General features: G+C 40.0%; 1 protein-coding gene across 4 annotated transcripts; it reads right to left on the bottom strand.

Annotated features, from left to right (window-relative positions):
• Positions 1-358: 358 nt before the first annotated feature.
• On the bottom strand, positions 359-21,797 carry tweek (transmembrane protein KIAA1109 homolog tweek). 4 transcript variants are annotated; one of them, XM_081974655.1, is made up of 70 exons: positions 21,595-21,797; positions 21,274-21,536; positions 20,913-21,216; positions 20,563-20,858; positions 20,361-20,504; positions 20,105-20,241; positions 19,891-20,046; positions 19,600-19,840; positions 19,385-19,541; positions 19,220-19,328; positions 18,964-19,156; positions 18,642-18,910; positions 18,384-18,587; positions 18,138-18,332; positions 17,805-18,084; positions 17,420-17,718; positions 17,208-17,338; positions 16,844-17,152; positions 16,500-16,757; positions 16,095-16,449; positions 15,870-16,033; positions 15,440-15,815; positions 15,228-15,384; positions 15,022-15,177; positions 14,494-14,843; positions 14,299-14,442; positions 13,876-14,241; positions 13,653-13,824; positions 13,183-13,601; positions 12,964-13,125; positions 12,788-12,913; positions 12,394-12,535; positions 11,861-12,001; positions 11,414-11,545; positions 10,920-11,108; positions 10,659-10,868; positions 10,450-10,605; positions 10,177-10,396; positions 9,977-10,124; positions 9,783-9,927; positions 9,186-9,652; positions 8,659-9,129; positions 8,406-8,555; positions 8,122-8,352; positions 7,890-8,067; positions 7,628-7,839; positions 7,205-7,574; positions 6,959-7,150; positions 6,788-6,904; positions 6,547-6,733; positions 6,405-6,491; positions 6,214-6,351; positions 6,013-6,162; positions 5,817-5,954; positions 5,569-5,766; positions 5,305-5,515; positions 5,016-5,251; positions 4,731-4,960; positions 4,464-4,674; positions 4,112-4,407; positions 3,853-4,054; positions 3,713-3,798; positions 2,936-3,095; positions 2,727-2,884; positions 2,014-2,676; positions 1,770-1,952; positions 1,529-1,708; positions 1,335-1,468; positions 1,052-1,247; positions 359-859 (listed from the first exon to the last, which is right to left on the bottom strand). In XM_081974655.1, the coding sequence occupies exons 2-70, from the start codon at positions 21,521-21,523 to the stop codon at positions 663-665; spliced, it is 14,991 nt and encodes a 4,996-aa protein (XP_081830781.1). In that variant the 5' UTR covers positions 21,524-21,536; positions 21,595-21,797; the 3' UTR covers positions 359-662. The 4 variants fall into 4 exon arrangements, with proteins under 4 accessions (XP_081830781.1, XP_081830782.1, XP_081830780.1 ...); XM_081974656.1 differs by having other exon boundaries at positions 359-850; positions 6,013-6,156; positions 12,394-12,514; positions 21,595-21,795; XM_081974654.1 differs by having other exon boundaries at positions 15,440-16,033.
• Positions 21,798-21,986: the final 189 nt, after the last annotated feature.

Genomic DNA, 21,986 nt, shown 5'->3' on the forward strand with positions numbered 1-21,986 from the left:
GTACCGTTCTCAAAGAGAAACAACTTTCAGTTATGTGGTGCCGCTCTCAAATTTTTTGTAGATAAAAAAAAGTTAGGCGGTGCCACTCTTAAAACTAAAGAAATTTTGATTATATGGTACCGCTCTCAAAGTGAAACAAGTTTCGGTTATGTAGTGCCGCTCTCAAAGTTTATGTAAAGAAAAAAAAGTTAGGTAGTGCCACCCTTAGAAGTAAAGAAACTTTGAGTATTTGGTACCACTCTCAAAGTCAGTTGCAAAATCGTTTCAGTTTCAGTGTATTTATTGACCAGCAGTGTTGTTTCTCATTGCGTTTTATTTTTTACTAAAATAATTGTTCACATTAATGTATGGTTTGAAATAATTTAAAAAATATATTTATGGATTTAATATATTGACTTAATTTGCTAATTTTATTTAATAAATATTTTAAAAGCCTTTACTACACTAGCTAGGCCAGGAATGTTTGCCCTTTTTTAAGTTATGATATCAACCCATCTAACACGTTCTAAGCTACGTGTATTACAATAACCATTTTAAATAAAAAAAAGTTCGTAAAATACGAATTAATTACTTACTACATAAAACTTTAAAGCCCTACACAACCCTAACATACCAGAATAATTAATTAAAGAGATATATCTTTTGACAACTTCCAGTCTGATTTACTTTTTTCCTTCTATGGCTTTCTTATCATCTTTAATGCTGTGATCTTCTCTGACTATGTGAATTACCCTTAAGGTCAAAACTGCTAAAATGGCATCGATGGGATCCATGAAACCTCGTTGCAACCATTTCGGAATTGTCGTGCGCGCATGTGAGAAACCCAACTTTTGCAGGATATAGTCGATGCCTGAAAAATCTGCGAGATAAGTCGCCGATAAATTAAGTTTGACAACTCGAAGTATTTGACGTAACGTGCTCTGCGTGTATTATACAAATATGTCGAGTGCCTTGGGTGAATGACACTAATTTTGTTACTATACATTTTCAAATAAATAAAGAAAAATGTTAATTTAAGTAACAATGTGAGTGTTTTAAGTTTGATGCTTACCGTATGGTTCGATGTACTTTCCGGCTACGCTTAGTAATCGTACGGTCGGCTCCAGATGCCAAGTTTTGCAATTGTAGTCGCGCCAGTCTTTTGCAAAAATATCACCTTCGATAGAAGCTTTTTTGGAAGGTGTTTCGCTTGGTCCGCTCCTGAACCTGTCATGGTCCGACATGGAACGTTTGTCAAAACCTCCCAACTAAAAATTAAACCACTCTCTTTACCATTTACAGTAGATCCTATTAGGAATTTCAAAATCTGTTGGTGTTCACGTGACGTCACTTACCACTCGTTCCTTCTCTTGTAAGTAAGACGTAATGAGATCGTGCAAGAAAAAGAAAGATTCCGCATCCACCGTCACAAATATATGGTCTTCAAACTCGGTTATAAAACTGCACTCGACGATGGGTTTTTCGTCTTCTGAAAAATTAATATTCACAACTCATCAAAATGACAATTTAGACAACCAACTCATCGTACCGTTGACATCAGGGACAGTCGAGTTTTGCAAATGTTCAGTCTTTAAATGTATTTGCAATCCAGGTAAAGCAAAAATCACCTCTCTAGTGTGATTGGGGTCCGTTAAATTAGCTCGATTGCTACGTTCTACACTCGTTCCTTCGGCTTTCTCTCTTTCCAGTGAAGGAAACCGGTCCACCTCTGCTCAGGAATAACCAAACTAAAACGTTAACCCAAACGCTAGTTAATTTAAAAGTCATACCGTCGATTTGGCTATTGGCAAACGCGTAATGGAACCACTCTTGTAAGGATTTGAATTGAGGCGGGAAAATTACGGTTCTAGTAACCTTGCACACTGTAGCCATGGATAAGTGTCTCAAAGAATGAAGTCCTAGACTGCATATTAGAGTTTGAACCACATGAACGTCTTGAGTTGGAACTGAACCTATTTGTGACAAAAATAGCACTTAACACAAAAGTTTCTGTTTTGAGTCAATAAATCAAACCTGTAGCTGAAGGGATTTCCTGACTTTCAGTATTAAAGTTAATGCAGGGCTCCTTTAAACTGAACAAAGCCCATGATTTACTTTTGAAGTTAATTCCATGGAAACAAGCCAAAGAGACGTTATTGCCTAGTAGCTCCATAGTTCCTCCTAGAATAGTTCCAGAAGTAGGTAGAGGAACTAGCATGTTGCTCAACCGTAATCCGGCCACTTGGCCAAGAACTTTCTGCCAATGTCGATGATGTCGAGCGTCTGATGGTGCAGTGGCTTGTGGAGGTGCAGGCGCCTCCCTACTTTTTTGAGTGGTCACTCTGGCTCTAGCCGACGAGAATCCGCTAAATGCGCGTTTACTGCTGTTGAACTGTTGCGAGAAAAACTCTTCCAACTTATTGAACATTTTTAACAAATCAGCCGTGGTGGACTTGGAAATCATCAGTTGTAGTTGATCCCAACTCAAAACGCCGTGAACGAATATGCTAGCTGGTCGACGAGTGGGCACAAAAGACTCCCGATTCAACCGCCATTCGTCTTTTAATTTGACGTTTAAGTCACTGACCCTGCACATTAGAACGGACGTTGCCATATAGTCAAGTCGCAGCTCTAAAGCTCTCAGTTTGAGCCCGATTGTGTGGTCAGGCTCGACGTCCGGCTCCTCCCGAATGTGCACTAAACTTTAATTATTCCCCAAACCTGGATATAGCCAAAAACTGTCTTACCGTAAGTATCAATGTTGGCAATTTCAATATTTCCACCCACAATACCACCTTTAGCGTCTAGACTGGACCCGCCCAGTCCAAAAGCGATGTACAAGTTTTTGTGACCAGTCGAACCGATACTGAGACGTCCGTCACTTCGAAAGTCTTTAGTCATCCACCTAACAACCGCACATCAAAAAACAATTTCAGAATTCAATTGTGAAACTTACGCGACATTTCCCATGACGTTGCCCATGTTCATGTGCACATTCAGTTTTTTAAAATTGACAGCGAACAGAACCAAAGTTTCCCAAGCGGTCGTGTTTTTTGGTTCTGATGGACTTGGGATATAGTCTTGCGTGTTAGTCGAATCACCACTCAGAGTTTTACCTTGAATAAAACAAGTTAATAAAGTAAATTGTTAGATGCCTTTAGGATAATATTAAATGTGCCAAAACCTTCCACAAGTAACTTAAACCTTCCTATAACTGTTTTAAAATGTCAGATGCCTCTAGGATCGTTTTAAATGTGCCAAAGATCTCTAAGTAATACTAACAACCTTCTAAAAAGTGCCAGAGGACTATACAAGTGTTTTAAATTGCCACTAGAACAATTTTGGCCGTGCCAGAGTTCTCCAAATAATACTGCAAACGTTCTAGAAATTGTCAGAGACTTTTACAAGTGTCTTAAACCTTCCAAGGATTGTTTTAAATTGTCAAAAGTGCCAGTGGCCTCTAAATGCTACTGAAAACCTTTTAAAAAGTGACAAAGGCATTACAAAGTGTTCTAAACCTTGTATAAGAATTGTTTAAAATTGCTAAAACTGAAAACTTTCTAAAAATTGCCAGATGCCTCTAGAGCAGAGGTTCCCAAAGTGGTCTAGGTGGACCCCCGAGGGTCCACGGGAAACCTGAGGACCTCAGAAGCCTCTGCTGATATACTATATAATTCAGATAGCAGTCAGAAGTCACTGAACAGACTATACAGTATACACTCAATTTGCTTACCAATATCCCTCATTTTACTATGTCTAGGTAAGCCTTGTTCATCGTGCCGACTTTTAGAATTTCCCAGCAAAGGAGTGGTCGAAGATCTGCAAAATTTTTCATAAAACCACTTCAATTTGCTAATTATCTAGCACGCATACTTGTCGTGCTTGTTTGAAGTTCCTGGAGACGTTTTGTGAGTTACAATGTCCTCCTCTTCGCTGTAGGCGGCCGACATGCTCAAATCGCCCAAAAACATTCGACGAACTATGGATCTGCGATACCAAGCTTTGGGAAATGCCAGAATTTCAGTTAGGCGTCTCATGTCGTACTTAAACGACGCTGAACCAATATCGATGATTGCTAAACAGCAAATATTATTTGATTGAGTGACTAAGTTGAATTAACGTGGGTGATTACTTGAAAATCTAATGACGGCTCTATTTTGATCCACGCTTTTCAAGCTTTTACTCAGTTCCTGTTTAAAGTTAAGTAACCTCGATCTGGATAAGTGGAATTTGACAAATTCCACGTTGATTGAGAGTGAATCCTTCCGTTCGCTGTCGGATAAAGGAGACCACTGAGCTTCTTTTAGCGCGGATTTTTTACCTCCGTAAGGATGGAAAATGTACACAGAAAAGTCGGATAAGCAACCAGTCACGCTCAGTCCTCCTACAGCAGTTGCCGCCGTATTTGGAGCTCCATCACCAAACTCACTATTAACATAAAAACGGTATTAAGAGGATTTAATAATCTAGAAACTAAAATTTACCTAGAAAACAACTCATCTTCCGCGCGCTTGGAACTGAAAACAATATCTAAAGAGGGTAGCTGCAACATGCATTCTACTCGAGAAACTGGCAAACAACTGAACCGGAACGTGCTAGGTTGCATATGGAAGTAAACTACCACGTCCACTGGAAAACTAGCGTAAACGTAGTTACCGTAGTTAATGTCTTGGTCTGAAGATAACAGCGATGTATCTACAAAACCGTACGTATATGTTTATTTAAATAACTGAGTAGTTAAGTTTGGATACCTGTTGTGGTCATAGCTTTGGCAGGAATCGGCTCCAAAGTCTGTTCCAAAAACTCCAAAATATGTGGACTAATTATTGTCTCCTCCGGCACACTTTGCAAAGTCATGGAGGCAAAAAGTGAAGCTTTTTTGATCCCTTGTTTCTTGCCACCGGTCATATTGTAACTGTACGGCCTGTAGGGGTCGCTAACACCAGGTGAAGTGTAATTTCCGTACTGCAAACTCTCCAAGCTATAAATTACTTTTCAGTATTAAGATTTTAATTTTCTAAAACAATTGATTTCACCTGGCTGTTGGTGAATGACCGTAATTGGGATTTGAAATCCCGTGAATAGAACTTGAAGCTTTCAACTCTGAATCGGAGCTGTAAGTTTTTAATTCAGGGTGGCTGTCCTGTCTTTTGAAAGCCAGGTCGATGCGAGATTGTTCAGACTCGCTGTACGGCAATTTGGTGGACGTTGTTGTCGAAAATACTTTGTCAAAATCGAACTGCGGGTCCGAGGAGACCTCTTCCATTATAACCTAATATCAAGTATGACACACTGTCCAATAAGTAACCACGTGACATTGCTTACCTTGGATTGGTACTGCAACTTAACGTCCATTCCGGGGATATGGAAAATTGTTAAGTCTACAAGAGTGTTGTGTGGCGTGCTGCGCAATTTTGAGGTACTACTTTGAGACGTCAACTTTTCCTTGTTTTTTCTTATTGCATCCGGACTGGATGAAGCCGAATATTCCAGAAGACCGGCGGCAGAAGATGATCTGTCTTTCCGCATTCGATTTCTATCAAAAAAATTTACTCATCAAGCCGTATCAAAAACAGCATAAACACTTACAACTTAATCTCCTCCTCTCTGACGTGGTCTTTGGTATGAAGAACGCACTTTCCGCTGTTGATAAAAACTTTAACGTCCAATTCTAGGTCCACGTTAGGTTCTTGACACTTTTGAGGACCAGTGGTTTGAGGTAAATTAGTAGATTGTACGGGACTAGAGTTTAAGGCTTGGTCAAGGTCAAAGTGGTCTAGCATTGCCCTATCAACAAAAAAATCAGATTATTGGTCTCTAAAAAATAAGTAACTAACCCTTCAACTGATTCATACGAAGCTGGCTTTTTCTTCCTTAAAGTAACTGTTTCTCCGTCAATGTCCAACTGATCAACCCAATCTAGTTGAGTTTCAGGTAGGCTTATTTCAGAGCTGGCGCTTGGTAAAGATTTTTGCCTGCAAAATAAAAAAGTAGTTCAAATGCACCATCATAAACCATTGATTTTCTAAGAACCTGCTCATAGTTTGAGTGTCGCTGAAGGTTACTCTAGGACCGTGCTCGGTGGTTTTGACTCTTAACGATGCAGATCTAGACGGACCGGATCTGGGAGAGCTGTCAAAACTTCCAGGACTTGGTTCTAGTTTGCCACTTCCAGGACTGTAACTAACATCATTGTTTAACACTGTACAATAAAATGAAAAGTTTGATAGTTACCTGCCGTTATCCTCTGGCATCGGACTGGGTACAACAAAAGACTTGGACCGAACACTGGAACTCTTAGTTCCGAGCCCAAACTTTCCTTTAATCGAAGACGCTTTCATACTCTGTCTGCGTAGCTTCTGAATCATGTCCCTATAAAAACAATCTACTTCAGCTTAGCCCAAACACTGTATTAGCAGGTAAACCTTCTGAAATCCTTATAAACCATAGTTTCTAGTTCTTGCAACCGTTTCATTTCCAGCTCTATCGTACCGTGCGAAGCACCCAATGACCTACACAACACAAAACTTCAAAAAAAAAAGATAATAATTATGCCATGAAATCTACCGTAAATCAGTAATAATTTTTGCCTGCTCATTCATTTCCTTCTCGATCAACTTGGATCGTATTCTGTTATCCAAATTGGGGTCAAACATGAAAGATGGTAAAATGCTTTCTTGGGAAGTTCTAGTGCCGTCAGTTGGGTCATTTTCGTCAGAGTCATAATCCAGAGGAACGGCCGTATCCTCAGAACCTAAATGAATGCAGTAGTTCAAACGTTCATTATTTAGTACCTAACCTAACTTACCTGTTAACATTGTGAGAGTGTGTCCTAATGCTGATAATTGTTTGCCCACGTTGGTGTCCAAGTGAATGTCGACACCTTCCATTTGCCACTGGACATTAAGCAACCATTTGGCATTTTCTGTGGGTCGAGAATTAAAACAAGCTTTATTATACCTATAAAGTTTTACATTACCATTAGGTCCTTTAGCTGTAACAGTTCGACTGCACACCTCATAAGTCCCATCGCTAACAACGCACAAATTCATAATAGAAGAATCAGTCATGTCCGGTTTCCAATCGTCCAAAGACGTTTCAAACTCCTCCGCAAAGCGCAGACACAAATTGGAAAATTTTCCTTTACTCACCAGTGAACCAGAACTACAAGCTGATTTTTCTTTTTAGTATAAATTGACCACACAAAAAGCTGCCAAAAAATTACCAGAAATACTGGTATTTTCCAGAGTAACAACAACCGCGCCCCTGCTGTCCTCGTAACCTGATCTAACGTTCCACGTTATGGGTAAGTGGTTCAAAGGCAGGCATATTCCCATGTCCTCCACTGTCAACTGGAGAAATAGCGTGCCCAAATGAGGAGTGCCCAGCTGGCTAGTCAACTGTCCAAACTGGAACTTTTCCTCTTTGACTTCCTTACTCAAGTTGGCCCTTTTTTCGTTCCAGTAATCGTACGCGTTTTTGTAGTTTAACCACACTAAAATGGCTTTGTCCACAGCTTGGGGTTGCACATATATTAAGGGCCGTTTCAGAGTGATTAATACCACTTCCTTATCTTCTCCCTCCACTATTTCATCCTAAATATCTTATTTATTAAAATCAAAGTACGTTAAAATGGATTAAAGCATACTTGAAACGCATTTCTTAAAACGATTTGGGTGTTAAAGAAAGCCACATGTTGGTACTCAATGTCAGCTTCCTCAAAGAGCATATTGCGTATTATTTGACCCAGAGATAGATTTAAGTCGACTTGAGCTTTGCCAAACAAACGAGCCGTCGCACCGCTAGGGTTTGAACCCGACACATTCTGAACACGATTTGATAATTCCAGAACCACAGCGCCTACAAATTGGTTTCAAAAATTGCTTTAAAACGCACATTTAAAATCTCACCAGTCTCCAGTCTAACAGCAGAACTGCCAGCAGTTGTGGCGGTTAATTGAATGCGCTGAATTTTAATCACCAGCGAAAACAAGAGCCTGTTTAACGTAGACGGTTCTTCGGAATCTTCCAGCCAAATTGGAACGGGCCGTTCACCACCATAAACCTTCTGAATCACCTCGTTCACTTCCTAAAACTCGCTCATTAACCATCCTGCTCTCTCAACCCAAGCAACAAAAACAACCTTCATAAAAACTTTCTGCACAAACACTAAGTGATTCAATAAATCAGTGGTAAGACTGTGTTCGAACACTCCAATATCCGCGTTTGCGTTCAAATAACCACCCTGACGGAAAACCACCCCTTCGGGATTTCTCAGTCCATTAGCAGCGGTTTCCGGGATGTATTCGGCTACTACGTGTACGGCTGGCAAGGCAATACTAGCTTCTGAAGGAAGGTTAGCCTCGGCTTTTGCCTGTAATGAAATCTTTAACAAAACAAAAATGCGTGAAAATTTGTTTGGGATACCAAAGGTAATTTAGTAGTAAAACTTAGACTGTGGTGAGGCAGATCCACTGTAAACTTTGCTTTGCTGCCGGTAAAACCGGTACTGTTCACCTGGTCCATTTTGTATTGGGCTTGTAATGACGGTAGCAAAGCGGCAGTGATGCTTAAACTCTGAAGATTTCCAAATATATTAATTAAAAGATTTTATTTTGTGTTCTAAGTAGAAGATAATTTTGACTTTCTTCCTTGTTAAAGAAATTACAAGTAACATTACCTGTAATATCACCGAAAACTGCATCACTAGGGGCTGTAAAAGACCTTTTTCGACACTCGTCGGTTTGCTAACAGGTGGTCCTGGCAATAACGGATCTTTTACCGGGTGACTGGGAGAATTTTGCTGTTCCTCCTCGACCTGAACGCCTCTCGACATTCTGCTGGACGTTCTTTGGACGCGCAACTCTTGTAAAGTAGAACTCAGCTGTTTACTTCCTCTGGTGACCATTCCATGCAATGCTACCGGATGCTGCGGTATATCAATATTGACCGCTCCTATCGTTAATAGGCCTGAGTTTTTGTCTTTTTGACGTTTAGTGACTGAAGAGTAAAGCGCCTGTGACTTTCCTATGGTCACCTTGACCACAGTTTGTAGGTTTGGAGCTACCCCCTCTAGTAAAACGATCATGGTTCTTCCAACTTGGCCTGTTAGAGAGCATTCTAGTATTTGTGGTACCGACTTCTTTCTGACCTATTTTCAGACAATGTAAAGTATGAAAATTGAAGTAAAGTTATAGTTAATATTACCGTTAAGCTGCTGTGTAAACTTGTGATCTCAGCCTCCAATTTCAAGCCAGATAATGTGGCTAACAGCCTAGTTCTGTGAATTCGAGCTACACCAAACACAACCAGCTTAGTATGGCCCGTTACTGCGTGAGAACTTTCCCTGTACAAGTCCCGGGCAATCGGAGGCGTGCCTTCACCCTTTTCCACATCCTCACTGGATTTCATTTCCGTTAGAATATCGTACTTCCGAGTTCCTTTGTAATGCTCGGAAATGTCGTTGGTGCCTACTGAAAATCGGTGCTTGATTGTTTTAGTATCAGGCATATTGGCGTAGAGTTCCAGCAGGTAGTAAATGGTCTTCCAACATTTGCCAGTACTTTTGTCTGAGGAAACAGTTATCCGTTCTAAGGCGGATCCGCTCGGGGTGCTCACGCTCACCGGAGTTCCCACTCCTTCGCTTAGATTAACGTAACCTTTAACATTTTTACCTAAAATTGATGATTTTATCAAATAAAGTTTAGAGAAGTACGTAGTTGAATGCAACTGTCAAATTCTGGCTCAACAATTGTCTCTAAATAATTTTCTAGAACTATCTACTTGTACAACATAGCTACTGACCGGTTGAACGTAATTTTTGAGCAAAACTCTGAGGCCTGGAACGCAAACTAGCACTGGGTGAGATGACAGGTTTGTTTTGTGACGTATACGAACCAGGATCTGATATTTTCAACGTCAGTTGCTTGGTCATACTCGACGGTACACCCTAAACTTCCAGTTTATACAAAATTTTTAATTTTCCCGTAACGTTTTACCTGCACAATATCCGACACGGAACTATGATGTTTCTGAACACCAGGACTGTTCTTGGACCTGCGTAGCTCTACAGGAGGTTGTTGTTCTCGCAACTCGTTTTGAGTATCTTTAACGTTTTGATACATATTGCTGATTTGATGTAAGAGCCTGCAAAATGTTTTATTATGCTAGGTCTTAATCAAGGACTATTAACAAAAACCTTAGCAAAGGCATGTTCACTCTCTGATGAATGTATCTAACCCCCATAGTGAAGTTAATCACTGTGGACGTGTGGTTTTTGAGCTGTCCTCTAGATATGTACAGAACATTGCGAGTTTTCATTAAATCGTTCACGGCCATATCAGTCATCCTGTCTACTTCTAGTTCTATCGAGACTCTTTCGCAAACAAACGAAGGAGATTCGTCTCCGCTGCTTATTTCTACAAGCCCCGTTGCTATAAGAAGAAGCACTCCACATTAAATCTGGACTTACCAATTAACAATCCTCGTTTTCCTTTACTTTTACCTTTCTTCTTCTCAATCTTTCCGTGCTCCGACACCACAATATCAATCCTGAATGTGTCTAAATTGCCTACAAGACACAAATTAGATCCTAAGGCATCCAGAGTAGTTACTTCATTTCCAGCTGCTGAAAATCAGCCAGTCTTTGCACAGTACTTTTGCAATGGTGTGAAAATTTACCCGACTCGGTCATAGTAGTAAACTTTAACTGCTGAGGCATAACTCCTAGACCGGACAATAAAGGTTGGAATATTTGATTGGAGTCAAGCAACCTGACTGACTCTTGAATGGGTTGCGACGGAGTTTCCGGCACTCCACTGTCTCTGTTTAATGTGCCAGGCTCTCCAGACGAATCAGTGTGCATCGTGTTGACTTTACTTTGATCAACACCTAAAATATCCTACACGTAATACAAGAAGAAAATTGATAGGTGAAAAATACCGTCTTTGACCAAATCGGTTTCAGCGTCTTGTTTAGCCATCCAGCTGTACAAGTCTTCGCTGGAGTGAGCGTGGCCTATTGCGCGATGGGTGGGACTAGATGCGAGTTCGGGACTGGATTGGCTGTAAGCATCACTCGGGTCTGATCCCAAATTCAACACTGTACGGTCTTCTTTCAGAGTGCCATAACCTAATTTATAAATGTTGTGGCTGCTGGTGAATAGGTTACAAAGAATACAAAATACGGTTAAATGCCTCTGGTGAGTGTATTCACACTGTTATCACGATTAACTACTAAAGCCTAAAGCAATGTGTGTATGTATTGCAGCACTCCCTATACACAACGTAAACATGTGCATTTTTAATATAAATTTACAAACAGTTTTAAAGTAAAATTCACAAGAATATTTTTTCCTTTTATTTTTTTTGTAAATGAATGTAACAGAACTGTCAAAGTTGAAAATAATCAATTCCATTCAAAAGTGTATTACTTACAAATACTGTCCTCATTCATACGCTTAGCGGCGAACGGATTAGCGTTGGTAACAAGGGGAAACACAATGCTTGCCCGGCTACTATTGGGCGGCTGCGCGGGCACTACGTTCTTTTTGCGCTTTCTTTTAGGTACTATACAAATAAAATCGATGCGGGTTAGCACACAAAAGCGCTTTCAAAATATCACCGTAAGAAAACGTAAGGCCAATGTAACCAGTGACCAATGAAACTTAAAAAATCGTTAATACACTGATTTACCCCGTAAAATTAAGGGGGCAAAAGAGTGTCTCAGAGTAAACTAAACACTTATGTGTAAACACAAACATCAATAAAAGTCACTAATTACATATACGGACAAAAGTGTGGTTAATCCCCAACTCAACCTCGAGAAATCAAGCAAGCAAATAAGCGTTTTGAAGCTTTGAACTATGCTATGAAGCTGATTACCTGGAGGACTCGGAGAAGCCAGGACACTTTCGATACCACCAGAAACTACAGCCACCTGGGAGGGGTTTACGCCGCCATTATCTGATGAGTATGCGCCAATTCTCGGTGACGGATGAACGGATGTGTCCTTCATACATGGAACTAGACAATAATTACAAATTAATTCTAACTCTTTTAGATTTATAAGACTGGTTGGTGTTTCCCAGATAAACAGGAAAAAATCAGATTTACAAAAACGACTGTTTTTATGTTTTTATCATTATAGAGGAAAAACCAGCCATTCCCGTTACAAACTTTCAGCTATCACCAAAAAGAAAACAAAAAGGCGCAATGAAAGTGTGTGTGTATGTGTGTGTGTACCTAAAATCAAAAAAGCTAGTGCGTTCGATTAAAAAGCATTAAGCACACTAACTACAGCCAGCATATCTTCAGTTACTTCAACCGGAGATAGTCACAGTAACTTTGATTTTATCTAAGAGCTAACAAAAATTAAATCAAAGTTACGTGAAAGGCGGCAGAAGCCCAAAACCTACCCAAATTTCTATGCGGTGCGTTGGGCCTCAAAATAACACCGGCGTGTAGTAATCTCGCGTGCTCGTCCGTAATGTCCGGTTCTTCGTTGCCTGAAGCCTCGCCGTCCGTAAAACAGGACTCCTGTACAGGACCGAACCGTGACTAGTGAAAGGTGATGATTATATGATACTATGTAGTTGATGAGTAAACATAGTAAAAAATTAGTGCACAAGTGATTGAAAGGTTAATTTGCACAAGTAACAAGTTGCGTGGCGATTAAAATGTTCATAGCTTACTGTCGGAGTTACTCTCTAGAAATATGCCCGAATTGGAGCTAGAATTTACCTAAACAAAAAGTTTTACCTCCGTGAAGTGACTATAACATGAAAGACTGACAAAACAATAAACACTCACCTCCTGGATGTCCGGAACGGCAATAGTGACGTTCATAGGTTTAAACCGTGTGATTTTAACAGGGTTCTGACTCATAAGAGGCGTGTATAAAGTGTTTTTCCATTGTCGACTTAATACTATAACGCCCTGAAGAATCACAACTTAGTCAAACAAAACAGGCTAAATTAACCGCTCACCTGGCGTAAGGTAAACAATGGCGGAATTTCACTTTCCCGCAAATTGGCTTCGACGTAACTTGGATCGCAGTCTAAATAGAATTTGCGCAGAATCCTGCAAAGTTGTAGACTCGGATCGTCGTGCAACGTTTGTGACAACGGTGTCAGTTTTCCGTAACGACTCTATAAGCATCCAATTAAAATCACTACCTAATAGATAATTAAAAAAAAAAAACATACTTTAGGTAATGTGTGAATTTGTTGTCCCTCCATAGCTTCAGCCATCAAACAAGCTAGAGTGGCAGTAGAGCGCTTGTACATGGTGCGCACCATATGAACTACTCTAATAGCCAATCGGTTGCTAGGATTCATCCATGCATTAATAGCAGGTGAAGCAGTGCTCAGTAAATTCCAATCCAATCGCGTGTAATCGATTTTTCTTGTAATCGGAGCTCGAGGAGGTGCCGCAAAGTTGAACCAAACCACTTTCAAGTCGATAATGCAAGAAGATACGTTCCCGTTCTCTTTGCCTCCGTTGTCTTTCTCCAATTCGTTGTGTTGCTCTTCGGTCTCGGTGTTTTTCTTTTCAGTCTTAGGAGTGCTCGTTGAGGTTCGATTAGCTGGTTGTCCAGTACTTTTAGGCGTAGTACCCACTGAATCTGAAAAAAAATATTATAATACCACTAGTCTTAGAACTTGAAGCGTAGTACCTAAGTTTTCGCTAGACTTAATGGATTCCACACTAGGAACGTCATTGGTACTGCCAACTGGCTGTTCAAATTTTGACTTTTTAACCACCTTTAGGCATATCCCCTCCAAGCCGCACTCAAACATAATAAAACCTAGCTTGTCCTCAGTACTGAATTCGTTGGTTTGTGATGCCTACGAAACAGAACTGAAGACTGAATTAATCACCCAACAAGCCAAACTTACCAAAGAAGCAGTGTCAGCCACCACAGATGGTTGCAAATAATACTCCACTCCTCGGTAGATATCTTTAACTTTAGTAGGAATAAAAAGCACTTTGGATTTGTATGACGGAATAGCGGTGATAATTGCATCATCCAACAACGATGACTCGTTGCGCAAGCGCCTCAATTGGGCGTGTACTTTGCCCACGTTGAGGTTTATGACCAATTGGGACTGTTGAGTTTCGCAGCTCTCTATAAAGACCGGCTCGCCTTGGATTACGTCCGAGTTGGTGTTCGTTTGCAGACCAAGAAATTTGGCAATGTTGGCTCCTTTGTTTTTCGTTTTAACTACAGAGGGGCGTAAAAAGCGTTCGAGAATTTCACGAGCCTGTAAAAGTTTTTCTTATGAGTGTGGACACCCAGTGTAAAGAGAATAATCACTTGCCTGGCTGTCGTAATGCAACTTCAAAGTGATATTGTCGAAACAGACCGAAAATAACGAAACACACGTGAGATCTTTAATGTTATCCAAAGCTGAAAACGATATGATCTCCTCCACTATCGATACTTGAAGTAGAGTCACATTCACCTAAAATCTCAAACATAAAATCAATCTTTTAATGACAAATCGCAACCGTACTTTAGGTAAAAATATGGCGGCCTGCAGCTGTTTCTTGATAGTTTCTTCGTACACGGCAACCGGCTCGGGTCCACCAGGGCTCGGCTGACACAGCTTCGCCACATTCTCGGTAGTTTTTAGCACGTTGGCACCCTCCACCTGGCTCACGCAAGAAGCGTGCAAATGATTCAGAACTGTAAGGGGGTGTAAACTGGCGACGGTTGGTGTGAGTGAGTCTATGAATCGTTGAGTTGTTTCTAACACCAAAGGGCTAATCATGACGTCTAGATCGCCTTTTAGTTTCACAATTATGATGGTGCGACAGCCTGCATCGGTTTGGCTACTGAGTAACTCTTCTTCTTGCACCGACCCTTAAAAACCAATCCAATAAGTCAAAAAGTTTGATAGAGATGTAAGTGATCACATGAGTCACACATGACAATTAGTTTTGACGCTCTATGGAACAAGCAGAGTAAATTGTGATGTCACAAATACGTAATTTGATAACATCATAATTTAACGAAATGTCAAATTAAACTCTAGTTTTACCAGCTTCGTTTTCAACGTCGTCGTTATCCCAAACATAAACGTAAGGTGATGTGGGTGTTTTATTTTGATTACCAAGTCCAGATTCCGATCTGGACACCATTTTCAAACACGTAATCCCATCGCTTAGAGGATCCATTGATGGAACAAACCTTCCACCTAAAAAATCCTGATCTCACAAAAGAATTTAAAAACTGCATTTTACCCACCAATATAAGCAAGCTTTCCTTCCGAATTTCTCTCAAACATCGAAGATGAAAACTGGTCTTCTTTTCCATTGTTTTGCCAATTATTACACCGCAATTGGCTTAAATGAGTCACGTAGCTGGACATTAACATAGGAGAGTCCACAATCAAGCTGTTTACCTACATTTTGATTACAGTTTATAGTTTAGTCTAATATGGTAGAAGTGAAGCAAACCTGGGTATGTAAATCGACCAAAGTGAAATCTTCCTGACTGCCTACTGCCGATGCGTAACTAGTGTTGCTAACGCTATCGCTACTATCATTCAACACGTCATTAACGTGTGAGCTTTCTTGCGTTCCAAACAGTGAAGAAGCGTGAGCGCCATTACTAGCCAAAATCCTGGGACTAACAGACCGACAAGTAGCGTATTTATAAGGAGTGACCAATCCTTGTACGGTTCGATGTTCCGGAGTATGAATTTCGTGGTCGCTTCGATGAGTGGATAATCGCAATTTCCCAGTTTCGGGAGCAGAACCGGGCGCCTGTATAGGCCTAGCAGGCAGACCGTTGCGATCGGTAACAATGCTTAATTCGCTAGAAAACTTCTTCCTACAAATTTCATTTTTGTTAGTGTTGAAACACAGATAAACGTCGGAGACACACCTTTGTGGTGGCACGCTACTGCTCTCCTGCTTTACAAAAGTGTCACCTGAACTTAAAATGGAGTTACGTAGGCTAGAACTGCGCGAAGCTATGTTTACGTCTTCGTCAGCTGAGAAGAACGCTTCCGAGTGATTCTCACTGGACATTGAAGTTGTTCGTTGAACCTTGATATTGATAATAATGATCTAGAAAGCTATTTCATTACAGATTTTGGATGTCAAATACCTCTTTAAGCAATTTTTCTTCATGTGTGAGTACACCGCCTAGAGAGTGATGGCTTTCGCTAGTGTTGAAACTTTTTGACATTTGCGGAGTGCCAACGGACAAATCGACCTCATTGATGTATGTTTCGCTTTTCACTGAGGGTATTTCACTCTTTAGGTCTGCCACACTTGTGGTAAAGTAATCCACCGCCAATTTGGAGTCAGACACGCTGTTCTTGGGCAACAAGTCCGATGATTCCGTAATGTTCAACTTGGTCTTGTCCGAATGCAATTTGGAATCACTGTCTAGCTTCAAAGGCAGATTAGCGGGACTGGCGTCTATTAGTCTAGAATAGGGCACATCTCGTCCTCCATTCCTATGCAAAATTTTAGTTCAAATAAGCACACTAAATACCAAATAAAGTACCTCATGGACGTAGAAGAAAATCTGCGGCTGGATTTTCGTTCGCTGATATTTAAAGGACTGTTACTGAATTGAGTAATATCACTTCTATCAATAGATTTTTCGCGTTCTAGGGTAATGACTTTGGAGTCAGACTTTGGTTTTCGAAGGCTTCCTTGCAACGTAATTTCACTGAAGATATATGGAGGTGTACCAAAAATTAAAGAGTTCTCGTGTAGGATGCTTTGACCATAACCAGGATCTCGTCCAGGTTCGTTTACCCTAAAACAAATTCCGTATTTAATTCATTTTTCAATTACTTCTGATTGAGAGAAGATTAGAGAAAGACTATTTTAGTGTATTCCTACCTGAATTCAGCAATATTAATTCCTTCGTCCAAGTCCTTTTTACTAGGTTTAAAAAACCGCGCTCCATTTCTATTATTGCCGAAAAACACGCAACCACCGGTGCATCCACACATCCCATAGGTCTTATTCAAATCCGGCCATAAAAACCACAATTTTTTTAACCGTTCATCGTGCATTCGCAAAAACTTTTGCTGGGCCTGGTACACGTTCTGATCTTTTGCATCTCCGGAAACGGCTGACTCAATAATGAGGGGACCAAAGTTTATGGCTCCCACTTCCAGCCACAAATCTTGAAGGTCACTGTTTTGCCTAGCCGAAAACGGTGATTAGATTTTTGTACCGTTTTAATCAAAACAAACTATACTTGTTACTGTGGTTGTACTTGTGGGGGTGCCACACTAATTGTCTCACTGACAAACTAAAGATTATGCAAGACAATCCGGAACTGACATGTTTTCCATGCAGATTACAGCTGGCTAAACGGACTGGAGAAAGCTGTAAAAGTAAGAAAAACCGTCATATAAAATTTAATACAATTACCAGTTAAAAAGTTCTTCAGATTCTTTAGGAACTCACCCAGAGTTGTAAAGCAGCTCCACTTTCAACCAACCACAAATCGACAGCATCAACAGCCACACGAACTAGCTTATATTTCAATTTGTGTTCTGAGTAAGTCGGTGCTGCAGTTGCCGGAATGTTAGCATTTGTTCCGGCAGATTCTTCTTGGCCGACCGCGGTCACCCTAATCGATCCTCGCAGATCCGAGTCTCTTTTCTTGCCTTTTTGTTCTCCTTTGCTCTGAGTTGACAACAAGCTTGGGTTTTTCGACATGAGACTTGTTCCGCTGTTTTTCGGTTGCAGTAAATGTTGAATCGCTGCAAAAAGTTAAAATGTGCTTGTGGAAAATAATTTAATAATTGTCATCTTAAACTAACCAAACTTCTACCTGAATTGAACATACCTTGCTGAACATGCTGTACATGCACATTCTGAGTACTGGGCTCCTTCTTTTTGATCACAGGCTGATTGAGTACCAAATCACTAGAAGGGGAGTTCAGTTCGTTTTCATCGTCACCGATAAGCAACAACAAAGTCTCTAAGCTAGCCATGATGGAGTACAGTTGCGGTGTTGTCAGTTTTCCACTCAGTTTGCCCAGTTGCATTTCGACTAACCACGCATATTCGACAGTGTCTTGGTCTAAGGATTGTCCAACATCCGAAAACATTGCGTGACCACGTATCTACCAAAAAAACATCAATTAAAGCAACACTAAATGCCTGTCAAGAAATTTACCTGTAGAGAGCTTAATGTTAACTTTCCCTGACTCAAATGCCGTTCCTTTGACGGACGAATAACGTTGTCGGACACCAGCAACACGGCGGGACTCAATAGCAGCTGGAGTTCAGTCTCATCATACCGTTTTTTCATTTCAAACCCGAAACGCTCCACCAAAATAACCGGGCAAGGAGGGTCTTTTTCGCTACAATTCTACACAACCAAACGTTAATTTTTCCAGGAAATTAAAATGAACAAACTGACCTTTAGCAAATGTGCCTGAATATCATGCATGATAATAGAAACGTCCACTTCCAGAGGACGATACACCCGATGATCAAAATCGTCTCTAAGCTCTAAAGGAAGATTAATGCCGCTGTCCTCACTTTTTAAATCGCCACTGCCCGCTTCAGCGTTTTGGAAACGTTGCATGTCTGTGAATGTTTGATCTTCACCAAAAATGTTCTCCTGGAAGTATAATTGCAGTCAGACCATGCACACGTGAATGTAGAAAAAACTAACTTTGAAATTCATAAAGTTTTTAAGTGCTGTGCCGTAGAGTTGTACAACAGAAGGACCGATTTCCAGCTCAACGCTGACAGTGTCAGCTTTCAGGGTTGTAGGATCGAATTTCTGATTGCGTTCCATTGATCGTCTGCGCTTTTTACGTTGATGGGGAAATCTCATTGGAGATAAGAGAATTTCTTCTTTTACCGGAGTGGATATGTCCGCTTGGGGCTGAGGTCCCAAAGGAGGACAAGGATGAAAGATGTAGGCTATGTTTATGGCACCTATAAATATGATTTTAAAAATATTTAACCGAAATATTGTCACTACGTTTTACCTATAGGAATCCACCAAAAATCAACCCAACCGGCTGAATTCTGGCACACATTTCTCCACTTTGGTATAATTTCAGTCTTTTTGGTAGTCGAGCCGTCTTTAGACAGCATTTTAGCGTGCTTTTCTAAGGAAAGCACTATGTTTCGGCTACTGTGAAACTCGGGTATAAACAAGCTCAAATCAATGCTCTCCCCCTAAATTAGAATAAGAACGTTTTACATGTTATCATACATTTAAAAAAATATATTGCCACAAACTTGAATTGCTAAATTAATAGGAACAGTTTCGGGCAGAAACTCATCAAACGGCATATCAAAAGACAAGTGCAGGAAATGCGCACACAACGCAACTTGCGTATTTTCCAGCCTGTAATAAATTAACATTTTAGTTTTTATAATTATTTAAAAGTATATCAAAATTACTTGTTTCTCTGTCCAGCGCTACCGCAATCAATCCAATTGTACTGGTTGATCATAGTAAGTAATTCACAATGTTTTAACGTCACGCCAAACCTCCAGGTATAAGGAACGAAGTTCTGCAAGTCGGGCCGTGCTTTGGACGCCCAGTCATTAATCAAATCTACAAATGCGCTTATCGCAAACAAAATCAATTTATTAAAGCTGCAATTGTGACTAACCAGTAAAGAACCATTTGTGATAGAATATTAGACTGAGTGTGGCCTTGCAGCCCGTCAAATTGACCTCCCACAATTGATGCTCGTTCCAAATCAAAGGATAGTGACATTGAATGCAAAACTCCAAAGTTTCGCTCTCGACAAGCTCACGGAATTGTAAACTTGTACTGGCCTCAACGTGCAACAGTTGTCCGTTTATTTTAGTACAATATCCCATTTCTTTCGTGATCCATGGTATAGTAACCTAAACACAACTTATAAAAAAAACATGATAAAAAAAAACAGTCAGTAAACCTCTAAATAACTGCCCGCCCCAACATTAACATGTACAGCGTTGGTCTCTTTGTCTTTAGTAAATAAAATGTCAATGGTAGCGTCATTCTGCAGGACTAGTCTAACGTCGAATGAATGCATTACGCGTTTTTGACCGGGACTGGGTGGTTTAGTAACCTAATTGTGATTGAAAAACTAGTCAAGAAAACATACTTAGTGATTTTAAGAATGTTACCTCCATAGGCAAATAATCTTGAGGATAAAAAAATCCGTACAAATGGTCTCTTTGTCGGTCGGCCCAGGGGCCGTAGCTAAAATTGGTGCCTTTACCACATTTGATGTCTACTCCCCATTGAGGAGGACTTGATTCCACTAAAGAATACATTTACCAATAACCATCCATAAAATACTAACATCATGAGTAAATAAAAAGAGAATTATAGTAATATAATGCTCATCCTTTTTGTTACAAACATTCCATATAAACATACCCATTTCTCCATTGGCCAGCCTGATTAAAACAGGTTCTTCAGGTACCAAACCAGCCTCATCCATATAGAAATACATTTCCAAGTCATTTGAAGACATCAACACAAAACCCTCTCCCATGTACCTTGGTGGATCATCCAGCATGCCTTTGAACAGAGATTTCAACTTTAATACCCCTTGCAACAGTTTACCTGAACCACTCACCAGTGTACTTTAAACTGGGAGCAAGCATAACACGCACATTTTCTGCTTTACACTTGACAAAATGCATGAAACGATCCAAGGTGCACACAGCTGGTTTGGTGGAGTACACAAAATGACTTTCTTCAAATGTTATGCTAAGAGTGGTGGGTACCAGCCGGTTGCCAAACACAATCCTACTGGATATGATATCACATTTAATGACAGGGATTAAGTCTCTCCAAGTGCGCGCCATTGCCGCTTCTGGGCGCTGTTTTTTTGCATCCTTCTTGGTTAAATTTTGGGGTTCATTTTCATTCCTACAGCAAATAAATGAACACCCTCACAAACCAAAAACCTACAAACCAACTTACTTATCAGCCTCTTCAGTGTGGGTTTCTTTATTGTTAGGAAATATACCAGGTGGTAAACCAAAAGTTTTTTCTAGGTTTGAGTACAAGTGTGACCTATTGTATACATGCAATTCAAATCCAAATAACATCACAGACAGCCTGGTATCAGAATGGGATAAATCCTCACTAACATCCCTAGGAACATATGACCTCCACCATCTAAATATCAAGTACCCATCCTGAATCCTCACTGTGTAGTCATGAGTGATGTAAACAAAGTCCCTGAACATAATTTTGCCTGACAAGGCGTTCAAACTTAAAGATCCTATAAAACACTTTATAGTAAAGACAAATTCAGTCAAATCTTAGATAGAACTACTACCAATTACAAAGTAGCCCTCACTCAAAAACTTGTTGGCTATTTTTGTTATAATGTAACCCAGGATTCTAGAGTTGTAAAATGTTATGTATATAACCCACAGGACAGCAAAAATCAAGGAAAACAGCAGAGTCAGAAAGTTGGAGTCCATTTTCAAGTCTTCCAAAGACACTTTGTGTATAGTGTCATTCCATTTGGAGGACTCAGTTTTTTCTATTATAAATGACATTGTGGAACTTTCAAATACCTCCATTGGGGTTGCGGTTCTACAGGAACATCACAATACAGTTAAAAATGCAGGACCATATAAATGAAAATACTTACATTAAGAATAAACTAAAAAGTAATTAAGTTGGTTTGCTGGCTTCTTTATGGTAATTAGTCATTGCTGTGTGAGTGACACTGTCACGATAATACACATTATTTTCAGTTATCAATTAATCTTGTGTACATACATATTTATTTCCTGAAATTTGTAGAAAACTTTGTTGATGAATTCTGTAAATTATCTGTGACCTTTGACATTTATTTGTGCTGGATAGTTATTGACGGAAAACAGCTGAATGTTTGACATTGTCGATAATTCAGATCCCTGTAATATCTATCAAATAATGGATGAAATTGCAGGGTTGCCAATTTTTGCTTTTAAAATTTATTCTTTGGGTAGGAAAGTTAAAAAAATCACAATAACTTGATATTACGAATAAACAACATAA

The sequence above is a fragment of the Ips typographus genome, linkage group LG3 (assembly GCF_016097725.1).
Source record: "Ips typographus isolate SLU linkage group LG3, UJ_Ityp_2.0, whole genome shotgun sequence".
NCBI lineage: Eukaryota > Metazoa > Arthropoda > Insecta > Coleoptera > Curculionidae > Ips > Ips typographus.